Source organism: Xyrauchen texanus, chromosome 15 (genome assembly GCF_025860055.1).
Source record: "Xyrauchen texanus isolate HMW12.3.18 chromosome 15, RBS_HiC_50CHRs, whole genome shotgun sequence".
NCBI lineage: Eukaryota > Metazoa > Chordata > Actinopteri > Cypriniformes > Catostomidae > Xyrauchen > Xyrauchen texanus.
In genome coordinates, this window is record NC_068290.1 from 2,200,398 (window position 1) to 2,224,571 (window position 24,174).

A 24,174-nucleotide genomic window follows, 5' to 3' on the forward strand; every position below is an offset into this window, starting at 1 on the left:
ACGGCTCGCTCTTAATGCTCCTATAATTGTATGTTGCATATATTCCGTGAATATTCAATATATCACCCCGTCCTACGGTCCTAGCGTGGGCTTGTCTAATGTTATGGGTTTGCGTGGGAGAAAGTGAGACTTCTAATGACGTTTCACATCCTCTGCTGTTTGCAACTTCAGGAATCGAGAGCTGCTCGAACTCGGGTTGGACAACGAGGACTCAGAGCACGAGAATGACGAAGACACCAATCAGAGTGAGTTCATCTGTTGTTCTTTGCGGCAAAGTTTTACACTGACATGTTCTTCAGAAAATCATCCTGATTCATTTATGCATTTGGCAGATGCTTTTATCCAAAGCGACTTACAGTGCACTTATTACAGGGACAATCCCCCCGGAGCAACCTGGAGTTAAGTGCCTTGCTCAAGGACACAATGGTGGTGGCTGTAGGGATCAAACCAGCAACCTTCTGATTACCAGTTATGTGCTTTAGCCCACTACGCCACCACCACTGACCATTTGTTCTGCTCATGCTCCTCTGACTCCACAGGCTCCACCCTGCAGGATAAGGAAGAGGAGACGGTCCCGGCTGAGACGGGACAACATCATCCATTCTTCCGCCGCTCTGACTCCATGACATTCCTGGGATGCATCCCTCCCAACCCGTTTGAAGTCCCGCTCGCTGAGGCCATTCCTCTGGCTGACCAGCCTCATCTCCTGCAGGCTAGTGAAGACCTTTACCTGCTCTCTGCCTGTTTGTGATGTAATTTCAGATGATTGAATTTAACACTGTTGTTGTTGTCTTCATCTCACAGCCCAATGCCAGGAAGGAGGATTTGTTTGGACGGCCTAGTCAAGGTCTTTATTCGTCTTCATACATGGCCAGCAAAGGTCTCACAGATCTGACTGTGGACATGAACTGCCTGCAGGTAAATACTGCTCAAGTAAGCCTGTCAATACAGACTTGGTGCGACGTCTTAGTGCAGATATTTTGAGTGACTTAACATAGGCACATCAACACAAAAATTGTTGTGGGTAATCCTCATCCCAGATTCTACCCACAAAGATGTCATATTCGGCAAACATGAAGAATGTGATGAGTATGGAGTCTCGGCAGAGGGGCGTTGAGGAGCAGCCCACCGCAGAGCAGAACATGGATGCTTCCAAGGCAGGCCCCTCCCCTCACGATCTGGCGGCCCAGTTAAAGAGCAGCCTCCTGGCAGAGATTGGTTTGACAGAGAGTGATGGCCCGCCCCTTCCCACATTTATGTAAGCAATCACTTTATTGAACCTTGGATGAGTGGATCTTTTAGTTGAGGTGTCTGATGTGGTTTCTTGTTGGTTTCCCTCCAGTCCACACTGTAGTTTTATGGGGATGGTGATCTCTCATGACATGCTGCTAGGCCGCTGGCGGCTGTCTCTCGAGCTGTTTGGACGCGTCTTCATGGAGGATGTGGGCGCTGAACCAGGATCTGTAAGTACAGCGTTGTCTTTAGATATAGTTTTACGTTTCAATCGTGCCTGCCTATTTTCATTGATGAATCTACATGGTTCTGAATGTTGCAGATACTGACTGAACTGGGTGGTTTTGAGGTGAAGGAGTCGAAGTTCAGGCGTGAGATGGAGAAGCTGAGGAACCTTCAGTCTCGTGATCTTGCTCTGGAGGTGGACCGAGACCGAGAGCAGCTCATCCAGCAGACCATGAGACAGCTCAACGCTCACTTCGGCCGTCGCTGCACCACCACACCCATGGCTGTACACCGTGTTAAAGTCACTTTCAAGGATGAACCTGGAGAGGGCAGCGGAGTGGCACGCAGCTTTTATACGGCGATCGCGCAGGCCTTCCTCTCCAACGACAAGCTTCCCAATCTGGACTGTGTGCAAAGTGTCAGCAAGGGCATGCAGGCTAGCAGTACGTATAAGTTTCATTTTATTTATTTATTTATTTATTTATTATTATTATATAGGAAACAATAGGGAGAAGAGGGGGATCGAGACATTGTCAGTCCAACCTGCAGTCAAGAGCCACTGTCGTGTTCATGTTAAAAAATACGGGAAAAAATCTTAATCGGAAGATTTTCCATTTTAAAATTTTTAAAAATAAAATAAAAAGTTCGATTAAACATGAAAATTGCCAAATTTACCCCCCAAAAATATTTCTGATAAAAATACGATTTTTCATGTTTAATCTAACTTATTGATTTTTTTTGTGTAATTTTATTAGAATTTTTTGTAATATACAATTTTTTTTTTTTTCATGTTTAATGAAAAACTTTTTGTATTTTAAAAATGATGTAAATAATATTCTGATAAAAATAGGAAATTTTCAATTAAACATGAAAAACTATCAAATATACATAAAAATGTTTTCTGATAAAATTGGGAAACTTTAATGTAAATTTGGCATTTTTATTGTTTAATTAAACGTTTTCTGTCTGAACTTTTACGCAAGTTTGGGGTTTTTCTTGTTTATTGAAACTTTCGTATTTTTGTCTTATGTAAATTTGTAATTTTTATTTTTAATTAAACGATTTTGTATCTTTATCAGAATATATTTTTGTTTATTTGGCTTTTATCATGTTTAATGAAACTTTTTCTATCAGAACTTTTATTTAAATTTGGCATTTTTCGTCTTTAATGAAAAACGTAAATTTTATTTGAATATGTAAATTTAGCATTTTTCATGTTTAATCTAACTTATTGTTGTTTTATTAATTTTATTAGAATTTTTTGTAATGTATTGTTTTTTTCATGTTAATGAAGAACGTTTTGTATTTTAAAAACGATGTAAATAATGTTCTGATAAAAATACGAAACTCAATTAAACATGAAAAATTTACATAAAAATGTTTTCTGATAAAAATAGGAAACTTTATTGTAAATTTTGAATTTTTTAAGTTTAATTAAACGTTTTCAGTCCGAACTTTTACGTAAGTTTGGCTTTTTTCGTGAACTTTCGTATATTTGACTAACTATTTTTGTATTTATATTACATTTGTTAATTGTTAATCGGCCATTGTTAATTTGGCTTTTATCATGTTTAATGAAACGTTTTCTTATCAGAACTTTTATTTAAATTTGGCATTTTTCATCTTTAATGAAAAACATTAATTTTATTTTAATTTATGTACATTTTAGCATTTTTCCTGTTTAGTGAAACTGTTTTTCAGAAAAATAATTCATAATTGTGTTTTTTTATTCCCATAAATTTGGCATTTTTCTAGTTTTATTTTTCTCCTTCAGAACAGTAAATATTTGTACATATATTATATAATATTTTGGATATTTGTACATTTGAAACACATGGAAATTCATCAAGCATACTAGTCTTTTTTTGTTTGTTTTATTAGCAAAGCTGCACAGAAAGAGTATCCGCTATCGTGAAAGTGACGCTCATGTTTTTCTGTTTGTTTCTAGATCTTATGCAGCGTTTGAGGAACCGAGATCGTGAACGTGAGAGGAGGAGTGGAGGACTGAGAGCTGCCTCCAGACGAGACCGAGACAGGTGAGTTCACCTGTACTCCCTACACTCGACTTCTGTCCACTTTTAAACATTTGACTTAACAACAATTCCTGTTTGGTTGAAATGATGGTTCTCCAAAAGGCTGACACATTTAGATCATTATTTTTAGCTATATTACTCCGCCAATAGGCCTCTCCCACAACACAGTATAATGATACATACATTGAATGTGTTTCTTCCACAGAGACTCGAGGAGACAGCTGTCCATCGACACTCGTCCGTTCAGGCCTGCATCAGAAGGGAACCCTAGTGATGAACCGGAGCCGCTGCCCGCTCACAGACAAGCGCTCGGAGAGAGACTGTACCCTCGAGTGCACACCATGCAGCCGGTACTACTTGATATTGCAGTTTGGTAACAGAGAAATTGATGATATAGGAACAAATGGAGCTTTTGTAAAATGGTTTATTTTGAGCGTGTGTTTTGGTTCACAGGCATTTGCTAGTAAAATCACAGGGATGCTGCTGGAACTTTCCCCCGCTCAACTGCTGCTGCTGCTGGCCAGTGAAGACTCGCTCAGAGCTCGTGTGGAGGAAGCCATGGAGCTCCTCATAACACATGGAAGGTCAGAGGTCAATCTCATGAAACCCGTTTAGCACATGTATGAGTCAGTTCACCTCCAAATCAAGAGAATATTTAGCATAAAGAGGTGCATTAAGATTTGTTGTGATAGTATTTTCATGAACATTTAAGCACATTTCTGACCAAATTGAATTACAGTAATGCTTGGGGTAAAAACACTTGGGGTACTACTTTCCCTTTCACAGGGAAAATGGTGCTGACAGCATACTGGACCTCGGTCTGCTCGACGCTCCTGAAAAAGCACAGGTATGTTGAGTAATCATTTATGATGTTTGTTTTCATTAATGCGATGCATCATTGTACTTAAATAGTGCCACCTTCGTTTCCCAATACATCTGTTTTTACCCTCCTATGGTACTGAAAGATGGCACCTACCTTTTGGTGTTTGCGGTCATTTTTGACTGGAAGGGTCAGATGTGTAACCCTTTTTTTATGATGATAATGATACTATTTCCTCCATGAAGAACAAAACAATTATGCATTTATTTTGGGATTTTATACTATTTTCATCTTATTTACGTCAGTTTAAAAATGTTACCATTTGATAATGAATATGCAAATACAATTTTAGTTGAAACATGACACACACTGTACAGTCTGATGACTTAATATAACTTAATTTATATTTTATCTCAAGATATGCATCTGAATATATAGTTAGACGTTACACAACTATTATTTGTCAAAGTTTATCATTTTAAAATGGATTTGAGGTGTCAGTTTTTACAGTTAATGTCATTATGCTTGCATTATGCTTGCATTTTTCTACCAATAATTCATTTCAACTCAAAGTAAACGCTTATTAATGTCAAGAAACTGAAATAATGTGGAAAAATTCTGCTAAATTTAATTAGAGCATAAAACAGAAGATTCAGTGTAATCATTTTGCAATGTCAAATTTTATATAGTAAAAATGTATAAGTGTGTGTGTGTGTGTGTGTGTGTTCAGCATTGTGTTGTCGTTTCACCCGTTAATTTCTGTGTGTGCGTTTAGCATTTATTTGACAAATGTAATTTGTTAGTGTTTTTGAGTGGGGGTGTATATTTTTGCACAGAGGATGTTTTATGGTGCGTTCACATACAACGCGAAGAAAGTTGCTCACACGAGTTTGACCGCTGGATTATACATTTGTGTTTAAACCTGCGCTTGCACGAATAACGCGATCCCGCGAGTATTCCCGCTTCTCTTCCGGAAAAGGACAGGAGGCGGGGCTTCTACGACTTAGTTCATTAAAGTTCAACCAATAGCTGGAATCAAGTAGACGCGCATATTTTCAGAACTTACCAGGTAGTCCAACTTCCTCGCTCACTTTCCTCCAAGCGATGTCTTTATTCGTCCGGTCTCTGTATGTGTATGATGTTGTCACACAATTCCGGGTGCCCACGCACACACCGCTACAATTGTTTCATCCATTTTTCCAGATTTCTTCTGCTACTACGTTAGTATGTCAGTGACATCCGGACAATCTCAATGCTGATAGTCTTTCGCGACAACAAATTTTTCGCTCTAGTTGAAAAATGTAAACTAGCACGAATGAAACCATTTCTTGTGTGTTAGTTGCTTCATGCACGCCGCCCAGCGGAATTTCGCGTCTGTTAGCAACCATTAGCATCCTGGCATGTAATTGTGCCACGCGGTATGCTCGCATTATGGTGCGTTCACATACAACCTGAAAACAACAAAAATTAGCCTTGCATTGCTCGCGCTAGTTTGACCACTGGATTAAATTTGTTTAAACTGCCGTTTGTGCGAGTAACGCGGTCCCATGAGTATTCCCTCTTCCGGAAAAGGACAGGAGGAGGGGCTTCTACGACAACGTATTATTCCGCCATCAACCATGGCCGATACCACATCGATTGCTGCTCTGTATCTGTTGTTGAAGTCCCAGAAATGTTGACGTTGTATCACACAATTCCAGGTGCTCACACACCGCTACAAAAATGTGTCATAAATTTTTCCAGATTTCTTCTGCTACTACGTCAGTACGTCAGTGACATCCGGACATCTCAATGCTGATAGGCTTTCGCGACAAAGCGCCATGCGGATATTTAGCTCGAGTTGAAATATTTCAACATGCGAATGAAGTGATTTCGCGTTTTCGCTTCATTGGTGCCGCAAATTCACATCTATTAGCGTCTTTGCGTTGACTTTGTATGTAATCGCCACGCGAAACGCTCACTTCGCGTTGTATGTGAACGCACCATTAGTCTCGCCCTGTAATTTCGGTCTGTGTTTTTCCTGCATTGTGGCTGATTTATTTTCGTTTTTGACAGATACAAAAAAAAGTACTTTTTTTTTTTTTTTTATATATATACGAAACTTCATTTTAAAACATTTTTACATGACCACTTAGACTTATGGAGCCCAATTTTGTTTTGATGTTCAGATGGCAAATGGAGGAAAAGTCAGCAATTCTTGTACTGCTCAGATATAGGGGAACGTTTTTAGTAAATTTACTAGAAATGACTGAATACCATTTGGTTAATTGTGATTTCTGTATTTCTGCAGCAGGAGAACAGGAAGAGACACGGTTCAACCCGCAGTGTGGTAGACATGGAGCTGGACGACCCTGATGATGGAGATGATAATGCCCCCCTCTTCTATCAGCCGGGTAAGAGGGGCTTCTACTCCCCACGGCCGGGCAAGAACACCGAGGCGAGACTCAACTGCTTCAGGAACATCGGCAGGTACGACGAAAGATCTTCCTGAGATTGAAGCTCCAGCGTCTTGCCAAATTCAAACAAATAATCAGGATTTTTCTTATTTCCTCCTGTCTCCAGAATACTGGGCTTATGTCTGTTGCAGAACGAGCTTTGTCCAATCACACTGAACAGACACGTCATCAAGGTGTTGCTCGGCAGGAAGGTGAAAATCTAGGTGTCAAATAACTAAAATCGTGCAGAATGCCGGTGTAGATTTGTGCGCGCTGATGCATGTGTCCTCTTTTTGCTGCAGGTGAACTGGCATGACTTTGCTTTCTTCGACCCGGTGATGTACGAGAGCCTGCGGCAGCTGATTCGTCACTCTCAAACGGAGGAAGCGGAGGCTGTGTTCGCTGCGATGGATCTTGCCTTCGCTATTGACCTCTGTAAAGAGGAGGGAGCTGGACAGGTACCGACTACATATTCGGTTTATATAAAGAGGAACTCATTTGAGCAGCTGTTCCGTGTATGTGTCTGATAGTGTCGTGTGGCCTGTAGGTGGAGCTGTTGGCCGGTGGAGTGAACATGCCTGTGACTCCTCTGAATGTGTACGAGTATGTGAGGAGATATGCCGAGCACAGGATGCTGGTCGTTGCAGAACAGCCTCTGCATGTGAGTGCACTGGGTGAAATGTGGAATATGCATATTCAGTGGTTTAACGTAGAAAGATAAAGCAATATTTTGTGTATGATTTTTAAGGCCATGAGGAAGGGTCTCCTGGATGTGCTTCCAAAGAGCGCTCTGGAGGACCTGACGGCAGAAGACTTCAGACTGCTGGTCAACGGCTGTGGAGAAGTCAACGTCCAGATGCTGATTAGTTTCACCTCTTTCAACGATGAATCGGGTACATCCGTTTAACAAATTCTGACAAATGTTTGTTGACGAAGGGACGAAAAAGACCCATTTTGACCATGATAAAAAATGAGAATATAATACTTTAAGATGCCCTAACTCTGTTTAAATTTGTATCTTATTTTTTTTTATTTTTTTTTAAGAGAAAATCAAGAAAGAACAACTAAATCACACTCTCACGATACAGATGGCTGAACGTCAAAATGTGAGAGAAAAACAAGAGTTTTGGGGCACTTTGCTGTATATCAGTCATGGGACAAAAGTGAACGTGAGAAGATTAGAGAGGGAGAGAGAGCAGCTGGCAAATCACAGATTCAAATATATTGTTCAGAGTTGAGAATGAAGTAAAGGCAGACATTGCCACTAAAATCCCGGACTGCTTGGTACCGTTGGGGAACCGAGAACCTTTTTTGCACATGTATCGCATTTATTTTTATAGAAATGATTGAAATTATGTACACATGAGATGTAGACTCCAGTCATATCAGAAACCCTATAAAAGCGGTTTAATTTGACTCCATCTAGGTCTCCTAGGCAACCAAATTGGCCCGGTTGCTAGGGAGGGTAGAGGCACATGGGGTAACCTCCTCGTGGTCGCTATAATGTGGTTCTCGCTCTCGGTGGGGTGTGTGGTGAGTCGTGAGTGGATGCCGCGGAGAATAGCGTGAAGACTCCACACGTGCTACGTCTCCGCTGTAACTCGCTCAACCAGCGAAATGTACACGCATGAGATGTAGACTCCAGTCATATCAGAAACCCTATTAAAGCGATTTAATTTGACTCCAGCTGGGTCTCCTAGGCAACCAAATTGGCCCGGTTGCTAGGGAGGGTAGAGTCACTAGTTGCTATAATGTGGTTCTCGTTCTCAATGGGACGCGTGGCGAGTTGTGCGTTGATGCCGCGTAGAATAGCGTGAAGCCTCCGCACGCGCTACGTCTCCGTGGTAACACGCTCAACCAGCCATGTGATGAGATGCGCGGATTGACGGTCTCAGACGCGGAGGCAACTGAGATTCAACCTCCGTCACCTGGATTGAGACGAGTCACTACGCCACCACGAGGACTTTGGGAATTGGGAGATTCCAAATTGGGGAGAAAAGGGGAGAAAATGGAGCGGGTTGCCCCTTCATGGGCGCTGCCATGTTGACAGAACATGACACTGTGTCATGCAATTGACTTACTGAGTTACTACCACTAATAATAACAACATGTTTACTCTATCAAGTGCTTTCAGCCAATGCTGAAACATAACAGTACATGTAAACAAACCAAACAGCAAATCAACAAACACAGTATACTTACAGTATACTTAAGCCCAAGTCAACCAGGAGGGTCAAACACTAAAGTGTGATTTCCAGAATATAAGTTGCATTTTTTTTCATCATCTAAAAGGTCCCGCGACTTAGTCCAAAGCAACTTACATGAATCATTTATACCTAATGGATGTCGTCCTGTGAAACACTCGTGTGCACCAAACTAGATAAAAAAAACATCAGTCATAGAGATGGTAGAAGTGTTTTGAAGTTGCCAATTAAGAATATTTTGCCTTTATAAAGTACTTGTATGCAACCAGTTTAAATATTCGGTCATCATAACATTATATTTGCGAACTCTAGAATGCTTAGCACTCGTGCCCACAAAATGACGCATCGCACTACGTAGTAAAAACATTCAGTCAGTGGATGATTAATACTTGGCAAAGAGGGTTGCAAATATCAGTTTCGTAGAGTGCATCAGTTGACTAATTTCACGATCCTTCAGGGCTGTGTAATAAATCAAAATAACATCAAAATGGAGATATTATCATATGTTTGAGCATTAAAGCTGCACCGTGTTAAATATAACCGCATTAAAGCTGCACCACGTTAAATATAACCGCGTTAAAGCTGCGCCGCGTTAAAGCTGCGCCGCGTTAAAGCTGCACCGCGTTAAAGCTGCACCGCGTTAAAGCTGCAACCGCGTTAAATATAACCGCGTTAAATATAACCGCGTTAAATATAACCGCGTTAAAGCTGCACCGCGTTAAACATAACCGCGTTAAAGCTGCACCGCGTTAAACATAACCGCGTTAAAGCTGCACCGCGTTAAACATAACCGCGTTAAAGCTGCACCGCGTTAAATATAACCGCGTTAAAGCTGCACCGCGTTAAACATAACCGCGTTAAAGCTGCACCGCGTTAAACATAACCGCGTTAAAGCTGCACCGCGTTAAACATAACCGCGTTAAAGCTGCACCACGTTAAATATAACCCCGTTAAATATAACCGCATTAAAGCTGCAACGCATTAATTTAGTACAATGCAATCAATATTCATCTGGTTCATTCAAAGATTTTTTTTTTTTAAATATATGAATTTAAATATGATTTTTATTAAGCTTCCATGTATGATTGTTTGTTAAATACAAGTATAAACGTGCAACTCTAGGAAACATGCCTTCATTGTTTTTTTTTTTCCGGAAAATGTGGTATGTTTTAGAATATTTTAAGTTTAGTCTGCTACAGTTTGATGCATGGTTTTTAGGAATTATATATGTATGTATGTATGTATGTGTGTATGTATGTAATGTATACATACATACATATATCAATATATTTTTGAGGCATCGATATATTAAAATGTGCCGATATTTAAATTAGAATCCCAGTTTGCATGCTTTCCAATTCACTCAGTTGGCCTGTTTAGCAGTCTGGTGTAATAGCGTTGGGAGACCACAAGGTGGTGATATAACACATCACACACACTTTTTATTTATTTATTTATTTTTTTAAATTTCATTTCTCTAGTGTTATGTGTTTAAATTTGCCAATTCCTCTTATTGTTCATGTCCCTGACTTCTTAACTTCCCCTTTATAAATTTATAACAATTATTTAAGAATGAAAATTTTTTTTTTTTTATTCTTAACAGGAAAATTGCAAACACTTTTATAAATAATATAAAAAAAAATACTTTTTTTTTTTTGTATTACAATATATTTTAATCAAATGATTTTACTATTTGAATGCTATTAATATTTTCCTATAACAAAATATTTCTGTCCCCAATACTGCTGTCATTAACATCACGCAAATATTATACAGAACAAGTTTTTCCCCCAAATACATTTACTATTTATCACCGAAAGTGTCCATTTAAAGAACCGAAATGTGATTTTAAGTATAAGAGGGATTTGAAAAGTTCATTAGGTGTCTTTACCAATTCTGACAATTTTTACTTGGAAACCATTTTTATAAATTCATAGTCAATCGCTTGCTTGGCTAGCTTGAGTTAGCAAGGTCACGATCAAATCTATTCATTTATATAAATATAAATAAATGTTGCAACAAAGATAAAACATACGTTTCAAGACATTGGCACGAGTGCCTCAACCTAACTGAATAGTGTTCATTTTAATTCATTTTTAATCATTTTATTATTTATATTTTCAACTCCAGGGGAAAATGCCGAGAAGCTGCTGCAGTTCAAGCGTTGGTTTTGGTCCATCGTTGAAAAGATGAGCATGACAGAGAGGCAAGATCTGGTATGTCCATTTCTTGACTCAAAGCCATTTGCACTAAATGGCCATTACCGCCTATCTGTCGCTAAATTGGTTTGACGCCCGCAGGTATACTTCTGGACCTCCAGTCCGTCTCTGCCGGCCAGTGAAGAAGGATTTCAGCCCATGCCCTCCATCACCATACGCCCCCCAGACGACCAGCACCTGCCCACCGCCAACACCTGCATCTCTCGCCTTTACGTGCCACTTTACTCTTCCAAACAGATTCTCAAACAGAAACTTTTACTAGCCATCAAGACCAAGAACTTCGGCTTTGTGTAGTTGAACAGAAACGTGTTTAATTGTTGTGTAATATTACTAGTTCCATTTTTGTAGTTTATTTTTTGTCTATACAATTTTATGAAATATAAAAGTCATTTTTTTTGGTCTGCGTTGCAAACGCCGGCGGCTTGTTCTTATTTCGTTTCATTTTTTTTTTTAATTTTATTTCCGTTATCAGAGTATAACGCAACATTCCTGCATTGGCTTTCGTAAAGTTGAAGCCTGTAGCTTCATTGGCTCGAACTGTAACTTCTGTGACTTTGGCCCGATGGTCAAAACTGTCGGCCAAACCCCAGCCAAAGAAAACCGCAGGAGTATTTAAAGAAAAAGAAAGGTTTCACTGTGATTTTATTTTTTTTATTTTTATTTTTTTTACCTGGCCTGAACATTAAAATCACTGAGAGTTCACTGCTGCCTTTGTGGAAAGTCGTTTTTTTTCTTGTATAGAGGGAGTAGGGGATTTCAAAATAAACATGGATGCAAAGTATGTTGTGCTTTTTATTCATATTTTCATTCTAAAGCATTATTATTATTATGATGATGCTTGTATTTCAGAAATTTAATTATGGTTAGTTGATGCATAATCTGAAAATGGGTTTTAAGAGCTGGTCAAAATCATGTATAAGGTCATGTGTACATTTTTAGATGACCTTTTTGGTAAAATGGTCATAGACACCATGCATGATTATATAGAAATAATAATAATAATAATAAATTATATAGAACTTACATTTCAGAGCATGAAGATTGGACTGTGGAGCGATGGACAAAGATCATGTGGTCTGATGAGTCCAGATTTACTCTATTCCAAAGCGATGGGACATCGGGGTAAGAAGGGAAGCGCATGATGTACCCGGTCATGCATAGTGCCCACTGTATGATCTTGAGTTGCTTCAATTGGTCAGATCTATCTCAGCAACATTACGCTGCAATAAAATGAAGTCAGCTGACTACCTAAATGTACTGAATGACCAGGTTATCCCATCAATGGATTTTGTCTTCCCTGACGGCACGGGCATATTCCAGGATGACAATGCCAACATTCATGGGGCTCAAATCGTTAAATAGTGATTCAGGGAGCATGAGGAACATCAGAGTCCTGACCTTAACCCCATTGAAAGTCTTTGGGATGTGCTGGAGAAGACTTTACGGAGTGGTTTGACTCTCCCGTCATCAATACAAGATCTCGGCCAAAAATGAATGCAACTCTGGATGGAAATAAATTCTGTGACGTTGCAAAAGGTTGTCGAAACAAATGCACGCTGTAATCAAAGCTAAAGGCGGTCCACCGAAATATTAAAGTATGCAACTTTTATTTGGTGAGGCAGTGTATATGTCATTGACAGTTATATTGGTGTTACTTATAAATGAAAACGCAGCATATAACTTCACAAAAAATAAGTGGAACATGAAGTATCGTATCATTACATAGAGGAGGTGATTATCTTTCAATCGAGTCCACACACAAGATAATCAGATGTATAGATCATTAGATAATCCACATGAAGCACAATGTTACATATGACCACCAGGAGATGGCGCCAAATACACGACACAGACTCAATGATGACTCAAATGACACAGAATGAAACTCATTCTGTGAAATCTCATGATTAAAATCATGACTGCATGCTATGCAAACCTTTAGTCATTGTTGTGTTTGCATGTGTAATTAGTTCTTATGTACAATTATTATCTTTTATTTGTTCGGAGAGGCTTTTGGGCACATGGAGATGTTTTTGGACACGATGATACATTTTTTGTAATGCTATTACTTTTGATTGCTTTGTCGTATCAGCACAAACATTTTCTCAGAAAGTTGACATGGGCTACTTATTGACATACGTCTTATAGACATATTGCAGATGTGCAAACAACTTCTAAAGTACATCTTTTAGATGTAAACACACTTAAAATAAACATCTGGGTGATGTACGTGTACTATCAGAAGTGTATGCTAGACACTTTGTGGCTTTTCCTCTGGGTGTCGCAAGCACAATGTTACATATGGCCACCAGGAGATGGCGCTAAATACACGACACAGACTCAATGATGCCTCAAATGACACAGAATGAAACTCATTCTGTGAAATCTCATGACTAAAATCATGTCTGCATGCTATGCAAACCTTTAGTCATTGTTGTGTTAGCATGTGCAATTAGTTCATATGTATAATTATTATATTTTGATTGATTTGTCGTAACAACACATACATTTTCTCAGAAACAGTTGACACGATTGGGCGCAAAACAAAAGCAGTTTTTCGGAGCCACCTTATTTACACCCAGAGATATAAAATGTCAAATCAGAAATAAGTTATAAGCCTTTAATTTTGGGTATGCCTCTGAAACAGTTACAGAAACCAAAACATACAGTATTTTGCTAAATCACAGCTTTATTTAAATAGTTGGTGGCATCTTAAACTGTCAGCTTGAAGAGCCACTTCACATCTTTTTGCTCTTCCTCACCATCGTGGTTCCTCCGACTGTCAGAGTCTGAAAAATAAACGGAGAAAAGAAAATGTTAGTATTACAAATCTTTCCATTTCAAAGATGCACCAAGACGAGCAAATACTGCATTGCATGTTAGTTTAGTACAAACCTCAACCATCTCTCCTCCTCTGATCTCCTGGATGTGAGAGAATTTATCCGTCTGACACACCAGCCGTCCTCCGTCCAGTTTAATGATGCACTGAAAACAAGAACAAACCATCTAAGACTGCAGTTCAGAGACAGACAGTCCTGTACTGAAAGGAAATGCATGTTTAATGGGTGTTCAGAAGCATAAAAAGTACCAAGAATTTATACTTGGTCAAGATGAAATATATAGTATTATAGTAATGAACCATGTACAGTTTCACATTCAAAATATTACTTTGAGCTTCTTGCCGTCCATGGTGGTTATTTCAGCTTCCTTTCCGACGGTGAAGGCGTTAGTGATGGTCTTCCCCGGGGTCTTGGATGTGATGGTGAAGTCGTTGCCGTTTTGTTGGATTTCTGTCACTGGTTTGACGTCCTTGGCCAGCTTAATGATATCTTCTGGGAGTGCTGCGAGAACAGAAACATACAGATACTGAGAGACCTACAATCACGGCTTTGGTGGAACGTGTTCTCGGGTGGAAGAACTTACAAATGGCTCTGAGGAACTCCTCGTAGTTCTCCTGGACGTACACCTGCCATGTTCCATTGAAGGCCATGTCTTCTGTGTGTTCAACAGTCTTAGACAGCTTTGAGAAGCCCAACACAATGTAAAGAGGCCATGGGGGTCACCCAGGTACTTATACTCAACTGAGAGTTTAATTATTAATTTTTCAACTTTTGTTTGAACAACCCAGAGTTCACTAACATCGTATGTGAGGTAATGCCCCTCTAAACCGATCAGATCAAAATACTGTAATATTACATGCACCCTAGAGTTTTTTTTGGACTTTGCCACTTTTTCCAAATAATAGTTCAGTCATTAAAACTATGAAATAAGACAAATAAATCTTCTTGGAAATTAATATGGAAAATAAATTCAGTTTTGGCACAATGTGTGGACATTTCAAACAGTCCATGTCCCACTGCAGGTCAACTTGCATCAATGATTTCCCCGTGACAGCAGGGCTGGACTGGTAATCTGCCATACCGGGCATTTTCCTGGTGGGCCGACGCACTTTGGGGCCGATCAGGAGCGGACTGGCCATTGGGAGAACCGAGCTGGCTGGTGGGTCACCCACGAAACGGGCCGCGATAAGCTAAAATGAGCCGGCCGTGTTATGCGGAACAGTCCACAAAGCGGCGCCGCGATATGCAGAAAAGGACAGCGAGTGAACCCCCCCCGCTCAACTTTTGGGCCAGTTGCTATGTAAAGTCCCAGGCCGATTTCAGATCTGCTTAAACACAGGACAAATCACGTCCCGTATTTATTCGATACGGGACGCATCATTTCATCTTAAAATATGGGACGATCCCATACTTTACGGGACGGGTGGCATCCCTATCTGGAAAGCGTACCCCGATAGCTCACATACATCACCCAGATGTCTACATCATGGGTGTGTTTACATCTGCAATACATCTAGAAGAAGTTTCCTCTCAAATGTCAATAAGAGAGTGTGAAGCATTTACTTGTTTCCATTAATCACAGTATAACTATTTTTTTGGGGGGGGGGGTCTATGCCCCTGGTTTCCAATGACTTTTTTTAAACGAGTTATGGTGTTACATGACAAAACACTACATCATTTTTCTGCCAGATAAACTGTTTATAGAAGGTATATTAGATTTAAATAATATCATTTGATGATTATTTCAAAGTGTTTCTTCTTTAAATGGTTTATAGTCGTCTGCTATAAATACATTATTTTATATAGGCCTAAATGTGGGGGCCTGGGTAGCTCAGCAAGTAAAGACGCTGGCTAGCAGGGTGTGCTGAGTGACTCCAGTCAGGTCTCCTAGGCAACCAAATTGGCCCGGTTGCTAGGGAGGGTAGAGTCACATGGAGTAACCTCCTCGTGGTCGCTATAATGTGGTTCTCACTCTCGGTGGGGCGTGTGGTGAGTTGTGCGTGGATGCCGCGGAGAATAGCGTGAAGCCTCCACACGCGCTACGTCTCCGCGGTAACGCGCTCAACAAGTCACGTGATAAGATGCGCGGATTGACGGTCTCAGACGCAACTGAGATTCGTCCTCCGCCACCCGGATTGAGGCGAGACACTACGCCACCACGAGGACTTTGGGAATTGACCATTCCAAATTGGGGAGAAAAAAAACATATGTCGGCCTAAAAGTAAACATTTGGTTTACAGTATCATTTTAAAGTTTTATTTATTGGATCGTATCTCGTATTACTACGGAGCCCCTGAGAAGCAGGGGCGTAGCAGTCATTTTAAAAGTGGGGGGACACAGCTGTCAGTAGGTGGCTCACACAGACCCAACAGAATAAATTAATATATAAATGTGATATAAATATTACATTAACATATACATATTATTTATAAAGCTTCAAGTATTGCAATATTAGCTGCAATAATAAAGGGCATCTTGTGAGGCAGTTGCTTCCGTTTCACACATGACATTAAAAGACTGAGCACAAGCTGATCCTGAATTAATAATTTAATTAATTACAATAATGACAAGCATGCATGTGCATAATTATATTATTACTCAGTGCATTGTGGGATTTAAAAGGGACGAGTGTTTTGACGACGTTCACCAAAATTCGTTCAGATGAATTTAATGACTCAGTGTCCATTTCTGATGATGTCAGAAGGTGACAAATGAGTGTATCACTGAATCAACCATCAAAACAACATTTTAATCCTTTAAAATGACAAAAGAGACTAAAACGAGACTTCAGTAGAAGTTAATGAAGACTCAAGTGCTGATATAAACTCTTACAATGTGTGTTTAAAGAAGGATTGTCCTTTGTTTTTTATCTGCAGTGCATTCCACGTAATGCTGCCAATCAAGAACGATATGTCGATTAATATCTCTCGTTTGTGTGTTCCTCGTCTCTAGATTATTTAGATCAACGTCAGATTAAAAACATGGATAAATGAGCATCGTTGAAAGCAGTCGTGTTGATTCGACTGTCGGACTGACGGCCTGTAACGTAAGGGTTGTTTCGGCTCATGAAACTCACCTGTGATTGGCTGGATGGGTTGCTCAATCAGCCCAAAGTAATAAATCGTGAAGAATACTGGATACAAATCCACCATTCGGACTCAGAGTGGGTTTAGCTTGGAAAAGTGCGGGGGACGTGTCCCCTACATCCCCCGCGGCTGCTACGCCCGTGCTGAGAAGACAGAACGGGAACCCCCCTCGCAAAAAATGCTCCTTGGTTTGACTACAGTAACCATGTTTTAACCATTATATTCATCGTGGAACCAAAGTAATAAAGGCCATGTCGCAAATGAGTCACTCGTCAATTGCTCAAATAGTTTGGCGAAACGAATCAGAATCAGTCCGTCGGCCTGAATCGCTTTGAGCGGGACCGCAAAAGAAGGGATAATTAAGACCAAAAGGTTATTGAGATCATGAGGAACATTCTACCATATATTATTTGTGATTGCACACATATATAAAAAATAATGCACGCTTTGATAAACCCTCTTTAGTATTTATTTGGGGATCAAGTTGGAACGTTTAGCAATATGCTAAACATATCCAATATCACATTAACTGAACACAATGTCTTCGCAGACTGGACAAATCACATTTTATAGGGTTCATCTGTTGTAGAGGTTTATTTGAACTCAATGAACACATGACATGGATTTCACTTATTGTTAAGCTCCGCCTCTCGGCTCATTTTTAGACTAAATGTTGTAAAAGGCACCCAATGAAACACTAGACTGTTTAAAGTGACAGGTGAATGACACTGTGGACTATTTGCTTTCTATCTGCCCAAAAGAATCACCCTCTGATTGCATCATACCACAAGAAACACATTTTGCAACTCTATTATGAAATCTCACTCGCTGATACATTTGTGCCTTGGTAGTTTTATATATAAACATTGAGATGACAATTTACAGTGGGCACAAAGATGGGTTTCATTGGCACTTTATTCTGTAACCGGAGAGGAAACAAACTACAAATAAAACAAACAAAACATCATTTTGGACACAGCTTGTGTAACAAGGGGTTACCCTGTATTTACTCCCCCAACGCTGGGCGTTTACATCTCCACTGCATCTGCCCGAGGCTTTTCACCATGCTTATACACACTGACGGTCACAAGCACGGTCTCTGATCCATACTTATTGCGTACGAAGATACTGTAGTTGCCTGAGTCCTCCATGGTGACGTGGTTTATAGTGAGAGTTGAGGTGTTGTTCTCATGTGAAACGTGGTATTGGGCCATGGACGCGATTTCTCTGTCGTTCTTCAGCCAGAACATTTCTGGCGCCGGGTCGCCATCAGCAAAACACGTCAAACACAGAGACTGAATATAGATAGATAATTATGCAGTTATTTCATATATGGGCTGAATTATAGAACCAGTGAGCACTTAGCATACTTGCAAAATGATCTTTACGTGGCTCGTTGTTTGTATTGTTGCGGTTTCCTGTTGAAATGAACACTAGGGGCGCTACAACAACAAAGACTTTTATTAACGTCACACAAATCGCCCGATTATCAGTTAGTTCATCACACAATGCAATCTTATGACACGTTTACTAAACTCAAAGAAAAAGCTCTTTGGCTGAACTTCAGTCGTGGACTGTGGTTCGACGTGCTTGAAATTTCTCCCCAATTTGGAACGGCGAATTCCCAATGCGCTCTAAGTCCTCGTGGTGGCGTAGTGACGCACCTCAATCCGGGTGGCGGAGGACGAATCTCAGTTGCCTCCGCATCTGAGACCGTCAATCCGCACATCTAATCACATGGCTTGTTGAGCGCGTTACCGTGGAGACGTAGCGCGTGTGGAGGCTTCCTCTACCCTCCCTAGCAACCGGGCCAATTTAGGCGACCTGGCTGGAGTCACTCAGCATGCCCTGGATTCGAACTCGCAACTCCAGGGGTGATAGTCAGCGTCAATACTTGCTGAGCTACGCAGGCCCCCCTGAAATTTGTTGTCTTAACTTAAAATTACTATGTAATCTCAAACACTTTGTGTAGAAAAAACTGAGTTGAATTGGGTAAACCCAACAAAATTAGACAGGTCAATGTAACTCACATAAATCTCTTATTTCTTTATGTACTACTGAAAGGGAATGTTAGCATGCTAAATCTCAACATAACAAAACAAACTCCTAAAACTCGAGCATGACTGCCGAGACTCGAGCATGACTCCCGAGACTCGAGCATGACTCCCGAGACTCGAGCATGACTGCCGAGACTCGAGCATGACTCCTGAGACTCGAGCATCACTGCTGAGACTCGAGCATGACTCCTGAGACTCGAGCATGACTGCAGAGACTCGAGCATGACTGCAGAGACTCGAGCATGACTCCTGAGACTCGAGCATGACTGCAGAGACTCGAGCATGACTGCTGAGACTCGAGCAGGACTGCAGAGACTCGAGCATGACTGCTGAGACTCGAGCATGACTGCAGAGACTCGAGCATGACTGCAGAGACTCGAGCATGACTCCTGAGACTCGAGCATGACTGCAGAGACTCGAGCATGACTGCTGAGACTCGAGCATGACTGCAGAGACTCGAGCAGGACTGCAGAGACTCGAGCAGGACTGCAGAGACTCGAGCATGACTGCAGAGACTCGAGCATGACTGCAGAGACTCGAGCAGGACTGCAGAGACTCGAGCATGACTGCAGAGACTCGAGCATGACTGCAGAGACTCGAGCATGACTGCTGAGACTCGAGCAGGACTGCAGAGACTCGAGCATGACTGCTGAGACTCGAGCAGGACTGCAGAGACTCGAGCATGACTGCTGAGACTCGAGCATGACTGCAGAGACTCGAGCATGACTGCAGAGACTCGAGCATGACTGCAGAGACTCGAGCATGACTGCTGAGACTCGAGCAGGACTGCAGAGACTCGAGCATGACTGCTGAGACTCGAGCATGACTCCTGAGACTCGAGCATGACTGCAGAGACTCGAGCATGACTCCTGAGACTCGAGCATGACTGCAGAGACTCAAGCAGGACTGCAGAGACTGCTGAGACTCGAGCATGACTCCTGAGACTCGAGCATGACTGCAGAGACTCGAACATGACTGCTGAGACTCGAGCATGACTCCTGAGACTCGAGCAGGACTGCAGAGACTCGAGCATGACTGCTGAGACTCGAGCATGACTCCTGAGACTCGAGCATGACTGCTGAGACTCGAGCATGACTCCTGAGACTCGAGCATGACTGCAGAGACTCGAGCATGACTCCTGAGACTCGAGCATGACTGCAGAGACTCGAGCATGACTGCTGAGACTCGAACATGACTCCTGAGACTCGAGCATGACTGCAGAGACTCGAGCATGACTCCTGAGACTCGAGCATGACTCCTGAGACTCGAGCATGACTCCTGAGACTCGAGCATGACTGCCGAGACTCGAGCAGGACTGCAGAGACTCGAGCATGACTGCAGAGACTCGAGCATGACTCCTGAGACTCGAGCAGGACTGCAGAGACTCGAGCATGACTGCTGAGACTCGAGCATGACTGCTGAGACTCGAGCATGACTGCTGAGATTCGAGCATGACTGCTGAGATTCGAGCATGACTCCTGAGACTCGAGGATGACTCCCGAGACTCGAGCAGGTCGAAAACGTGTTTTTGCGGTGCCAATGTCCACGTATATATAGACATCATGTTTATCAGCATGCTGACGTGCGAAAAATGAAGGGATTTTTAAAGCGGCATATCAAACGAAACTAGACGTTACTCATTACACCCAAATGGATTCCAATGAAAAAACGTCTTCCCAGAGGCACTTTCGTTGGCACTGGGTCCGTAGAAGCGCTTCACAGAAATCGACGGCATGTTGTCACGTGACTCGGTGCACCAGAAGTTTAACCCTTTAAATGACCGTCTAGAGTCTTGTGAACAATATTCGGTTAAATTATTTGTTGTGAACAGCGAAGCCAAATTACACTGACCACGCATGTCCAGAAGAGCACACGAGTCCACACGTGAGCCGAAACTGTCATAGAAGCACCACAAAATGACGTAGTTTTTATATCACATTTGCTTTTTCTGAAACTATCGGTTAGATAGTTTAGAGCTTTAACCTTAAAAACAATTTGTCATTTTATAGATCGCTTTTAGCGCCACACAGTGAACATTTCAGCTCAGAACAGAATATATGCTGTAATGAACCACGTAATATCATTTTGCAGTAATGTTATTTTCATGAGATCAGGATGGATGTACCTTATTCTCCATTATGGCCACAACATCAGGAAGCCCCTTTGTCACTTTGGCTCGATCTGTCAAAGAAAGTGATGAAATCTCTAATTTACAAAATGCAATCGCTTTACTGAAACACAGCTAGAACACAGTAAAACAAACACTTACTTTTCTCAGCAAATGCCACTTGCCTGTGAAAATAGGAATGAAAATTAGACATTTCAAACAATAATATGATGCATTGTTGTCACGTGCTTAACCCTCAGACACACAAGCATTAATATTGATCTAACTTGATCTTGCCCGCTAACACGGATGAATTGCAAGCTAACTTGCTTCGTAATTTTCAAATAATTTCAACGATCTTCTCTTTATACTAAAAGTCCGGTATACAGGATAAATTTAAACAAATACGCTGGTTTCTTGATCATAGTACAACATATAACACACAAAACATGCAATAATGCAACAGTAAAGTGTCTGGTATAGTCGCTAGTATGTAGCTGTATGTGTGTATCAGTATGCTATCGCTATGTTAGCCAATAAGTAGTTTTCGTTTAGTCTCAAAGTTTGTAGTAAAACATTCATAACTGTCATTTTAATTATGCTACCTCATCTGTCAGCATGATGCCGGTGGATCACGTTCAGTCTCTTTGTATGTTACATCATTGTTTTGGTCGATGCTCGCGTCTCTATGGAGTGTGTGCATGAGCGCGAGCACCAGGCAGCTGCTGCAGTTCACTGAACGGCCACAGGTGTCACTAATAACAAGCGTTTCTGAATCTTACATACTGCACATTTAAAGGTCATTGTCCTCCTGAGGCCCAGCAATTCATTTTCATGTAGGACGTTTGTTATTGAAGTTTTTCTAAAGTGGTAAATCTTGGGGTATTATCAGAGGACTCTTCAGTGATACCAAATGTTTGACAACTTCCTCGTCTTGATCTATAAATATGGATTGAAATGTATCCCAGCAAATACAATATAATTTGTCCAATAAACTATTTGTGTCACATGTACCACACAGCTTGTATGGTAAGATGACATCATAATAACTTGTATGGTAAGATTACATCACAATAGCTTGTATGGTAATATGACATCATAATGGCTTGTATGGTAAGATGACATCATAATAGCTTGTATGGTAAGATGACATCATAATGGCTTGTATGATAAGATGACATCATAATGGCTTGTATGGTAAGATGACATCATAATGGCTTGTATGGTAAGATGACATCATAATGGCTTGTATGATAAGATGACATCATAATGGCTTGTATGGTAAGATGACATCATAATGGCTTGTATGGTAAGATGACATCATCATAGCTCCTATGGTAAGATGACATCATAATGGCTTGTATGGTAAGATGACATCCTAATAGCTTGTATGGTAAGATGACATCATAATAGCTTGTATGGTAATATGACATCACAATAGCTTGTATGGTAAGATGACATCATAATGGCTTGTATGGTAGGATTACATCACAATAGCTTGTATGGTAAGATGACATCATAATAGCTTGTATGGTAATATGACATCATAATGGCTTGTATGGTAAGATGACATCATAGCTTCTATGGTAAGATGACATCAAAATGGCTTGTATGGTAAGATGACATCATAATAGCTTGTATGGTAAGATGACATCATAATAGCTTGTATGGTAAGATGACATCACAATGGCTTGTATGGTAAGATGACATCATAATAGCTTGTATGGTAAGATGACATCATCATAGCTCCTATGGTAAGATGACATCATAATGGCTTGTATGGTAAGATGACATCCTAATAGCTTGTATGGTAAGATGACATCATAATAGCTTGTATGGTAAGATGACATCATAATGGCTTGTATGGTAATATGACATCACAATAGCTTGTATGGTAAGATGACATCATAATGGCTTGTATGGTAGGATTACATCACAATAGCTTGTATGGTAAGATGACATCATAATAGCTTGTATGGTAATATGACATCATAATGGCTTGTATGGTAAGATGACATCATAGCTTCTATGGTAAGATGACATCAAAATGGCTTGTATGGTAAGATGACATCATAATAGCTTGTATGGTAAGATGACATCATAATAGCTTGTATGGTAAGATGACATCACAATGGCTTGTATGGTAAGATAACATCATAATAGCTTGTATGGTAAGATGACATCATAATAGCTTGTATGGTAATATGACATCATAATGGCTTGTATGGTAAGATGACATCATAATGGCTTGTATGGTAAGATGACATCATAGCTTGTATGGTAAGATGACATCATAATGGCTTGTATGCTAAGATGACATCATAATAGCTTGTGTGGTAAGATGACATCATAATAGCTTGTATGGTAAGATGACATCATAATAGCTTGTATGGTAAGATGACATCATAATGGCTTGTATGGTAGGATTACATCACAATAGCTTGTATGGTAAGATGACATCATGATGGCTTGTATGGTAAGATGACATCATGATGGCTTGTATGGTAAGATGACATCATAATGGCTTGTATGGTAAGATGTCATCATAATGGCTTGTATGGTAAGATGACATCATAATAGCTTGTATGGTAAGATGACATCATAATGGCTTGTATGGTAAGATGACATCATAATGGCTTGTATGGTAAGATGACATCATGATGGCTTGTATGGTAAGATGACATCATAATGGCTTGTATGGTAAGATGACATCATAATAGCTTGTTATGTAAAATAATGAGATTTATATAATGACAGAGAAGGCTGCATATATGAAAATACACAGAAATATTAGTTCACACGTTAAATACATTTTATAAAGTGTAAATGTCAGAAATATCAAAGCTCTGTGATTTTGTTTGTTGTGTGCGTGAATGTAATGTAATGATGATTGAGAGATGTTCCTCAAAAGCCTG

General features: G+C 40.5%; 3 protein-coding genes across 5 annotated transcripts in view; 1 reads left to right on the forward strand and 2 right to left on the reverse strand.

The window, feature by feature from the left end:
• Positions 1 to 11,939, forward strand: part of LOC127655728 (E3 ubiquitin-protein ligase UBR5-like) — a 76,527-nt gene extending 64,588 nt beyond the window's left edge. For 2 of the 3 annotated variants that reach the window (XM_052143690.1, XM_052143692.1), the window contains exons 42-58: positions 172 to 245; positions 540 to 712; positions 805 to 918; positions 1,041 to 1,258; positions 1,343 to 1,463; positions 1,556 to 1,901; positions 3,407 to 3,494; positions 3,697 to 3,841; positions 3,945 to 4,075; positions 4,278 to 4,338; positions 6,602 to 6,780; positions 6,874 to 6,958; positions 7,049 to 7,204; positions 7,294 to 7,407; positions 7,495 to 7,639; positions 11,081 to 11,166; positions 11,251 to 11,939. In XM_052143690.1, coding sequence (XP_051999650.1) covers positions 172 to 245; positions 540 to 712; positions 805 to 918; positions 1,041 to 1,258; positions 1,343 to 1,463; positions 1,556 to 1,901; positions 3,407 to 3,494; positions 3,697 to 3,841; positions 3,945 to 4,075; positions 4,278 to 4,338; positions 6,602 to 6,780; positions 6,874 to 6,958; positions 7,049 to 7,204; positions 7,294 to 7,407; positions 7,495 to 7,639; positions 11,081 to 11,166; positions 11,251 to 11,463 — 2,449 coding nt within the window. In that variant the 3' untranslated portion in view covers positions 11,464 to 11,939. The remainder of the gene's footprint in view (positions 1 to 171; positions 246 to 539; positions 713 to 804; positions 919 to 1,040; positions 1,259 to 1,342; positions 1,464 to 1,555; positions 1,902 to 3,406; positions 3,495 to 3,696; positions 3,842 to 3,944; positions 4,076 to 4,277; positions 4,339 to 6,601; positions 6,781 to 6,873; positions 6,959 to 7,048; positions 7,205 to 7,293; positions 7,408 to 7,494; positions 7,640 to 11,080; positions 11,167 to 11,250) is intronic. The other variant, XM_052143691.1, reaches the window with a different exon arrangement.
• Positions 11,940 to 13,840: 1,901 nt separating this feature from the next.
• LOC127655770 (fatty acid-binding protein 10-A, liver basic) lies at positions 13,841 to 14,737 on the reverse strand. The gene is made up of 4 exons (XM_052143746.1): positions 14,593 to 14,737; positions 14,338 to 14,510; positions 14,065 to 14,154; positions 13,841 to 13,958 (listed from the first exon to the last, which is right to left on the reverse strand). Exons 1-4 carry the CDS (start codon positions 14,657 to 14,659, stop codon positions 13,908 to 13,910), a joined length of 381 nt encoding a protein of 126 aa, XP_051999706.1. The 5' UTR covers positions 14,660 to 14,737; the 3' UTR covers positions 13,841 to 13,907.
• Positions 14,738 to 17,633: 2,896 nt separating this feature from the next.
• Positions 17,634 to 24,174, reverse strand: part of myom3 (myomesin 3) — a 109,897-nt gene continuing 103,356 nt past the window's right edge. Inside the window, 3 exon segments of the mRNA XM_052143694.1 lie at positions 17,634 to 18,390; positions 21,278 to 21,333; positions 21,422 to 21,444. Of these exon segments, the coding sequence (XP_051999654.1) occupies positions 18,124 to 18,390; positions 21,278 to 21,333; positions 21,422 to 21,444 (346 nt within the window). The 3' untranslated portion in view covers positions 17,634 to 18,123.

Coding starts and splice junctions, on each gene's coding strand:
- LOC127655770 (XM_052143746.1), bottom strand. CDS start 14,659: ATGGCCTTCAATGGAACATGGCAGGTGTACGTCCAGGAGAACTACGAG. Junction 14,155..14,337: donor TGGACGGCAAGAAGCTCAAA/GTAATATTTTGA, acceptor TCTTGTTTTCAG/TGCATCATTAAACTGGACGG. Junction 13,959..14,064: donor GAGGAGGAGAGATGGTTGAG/GTTTGTACTAAA, acceptor TTTATTTTTCAG/ACTCTGACAGTCGGAGGAAC.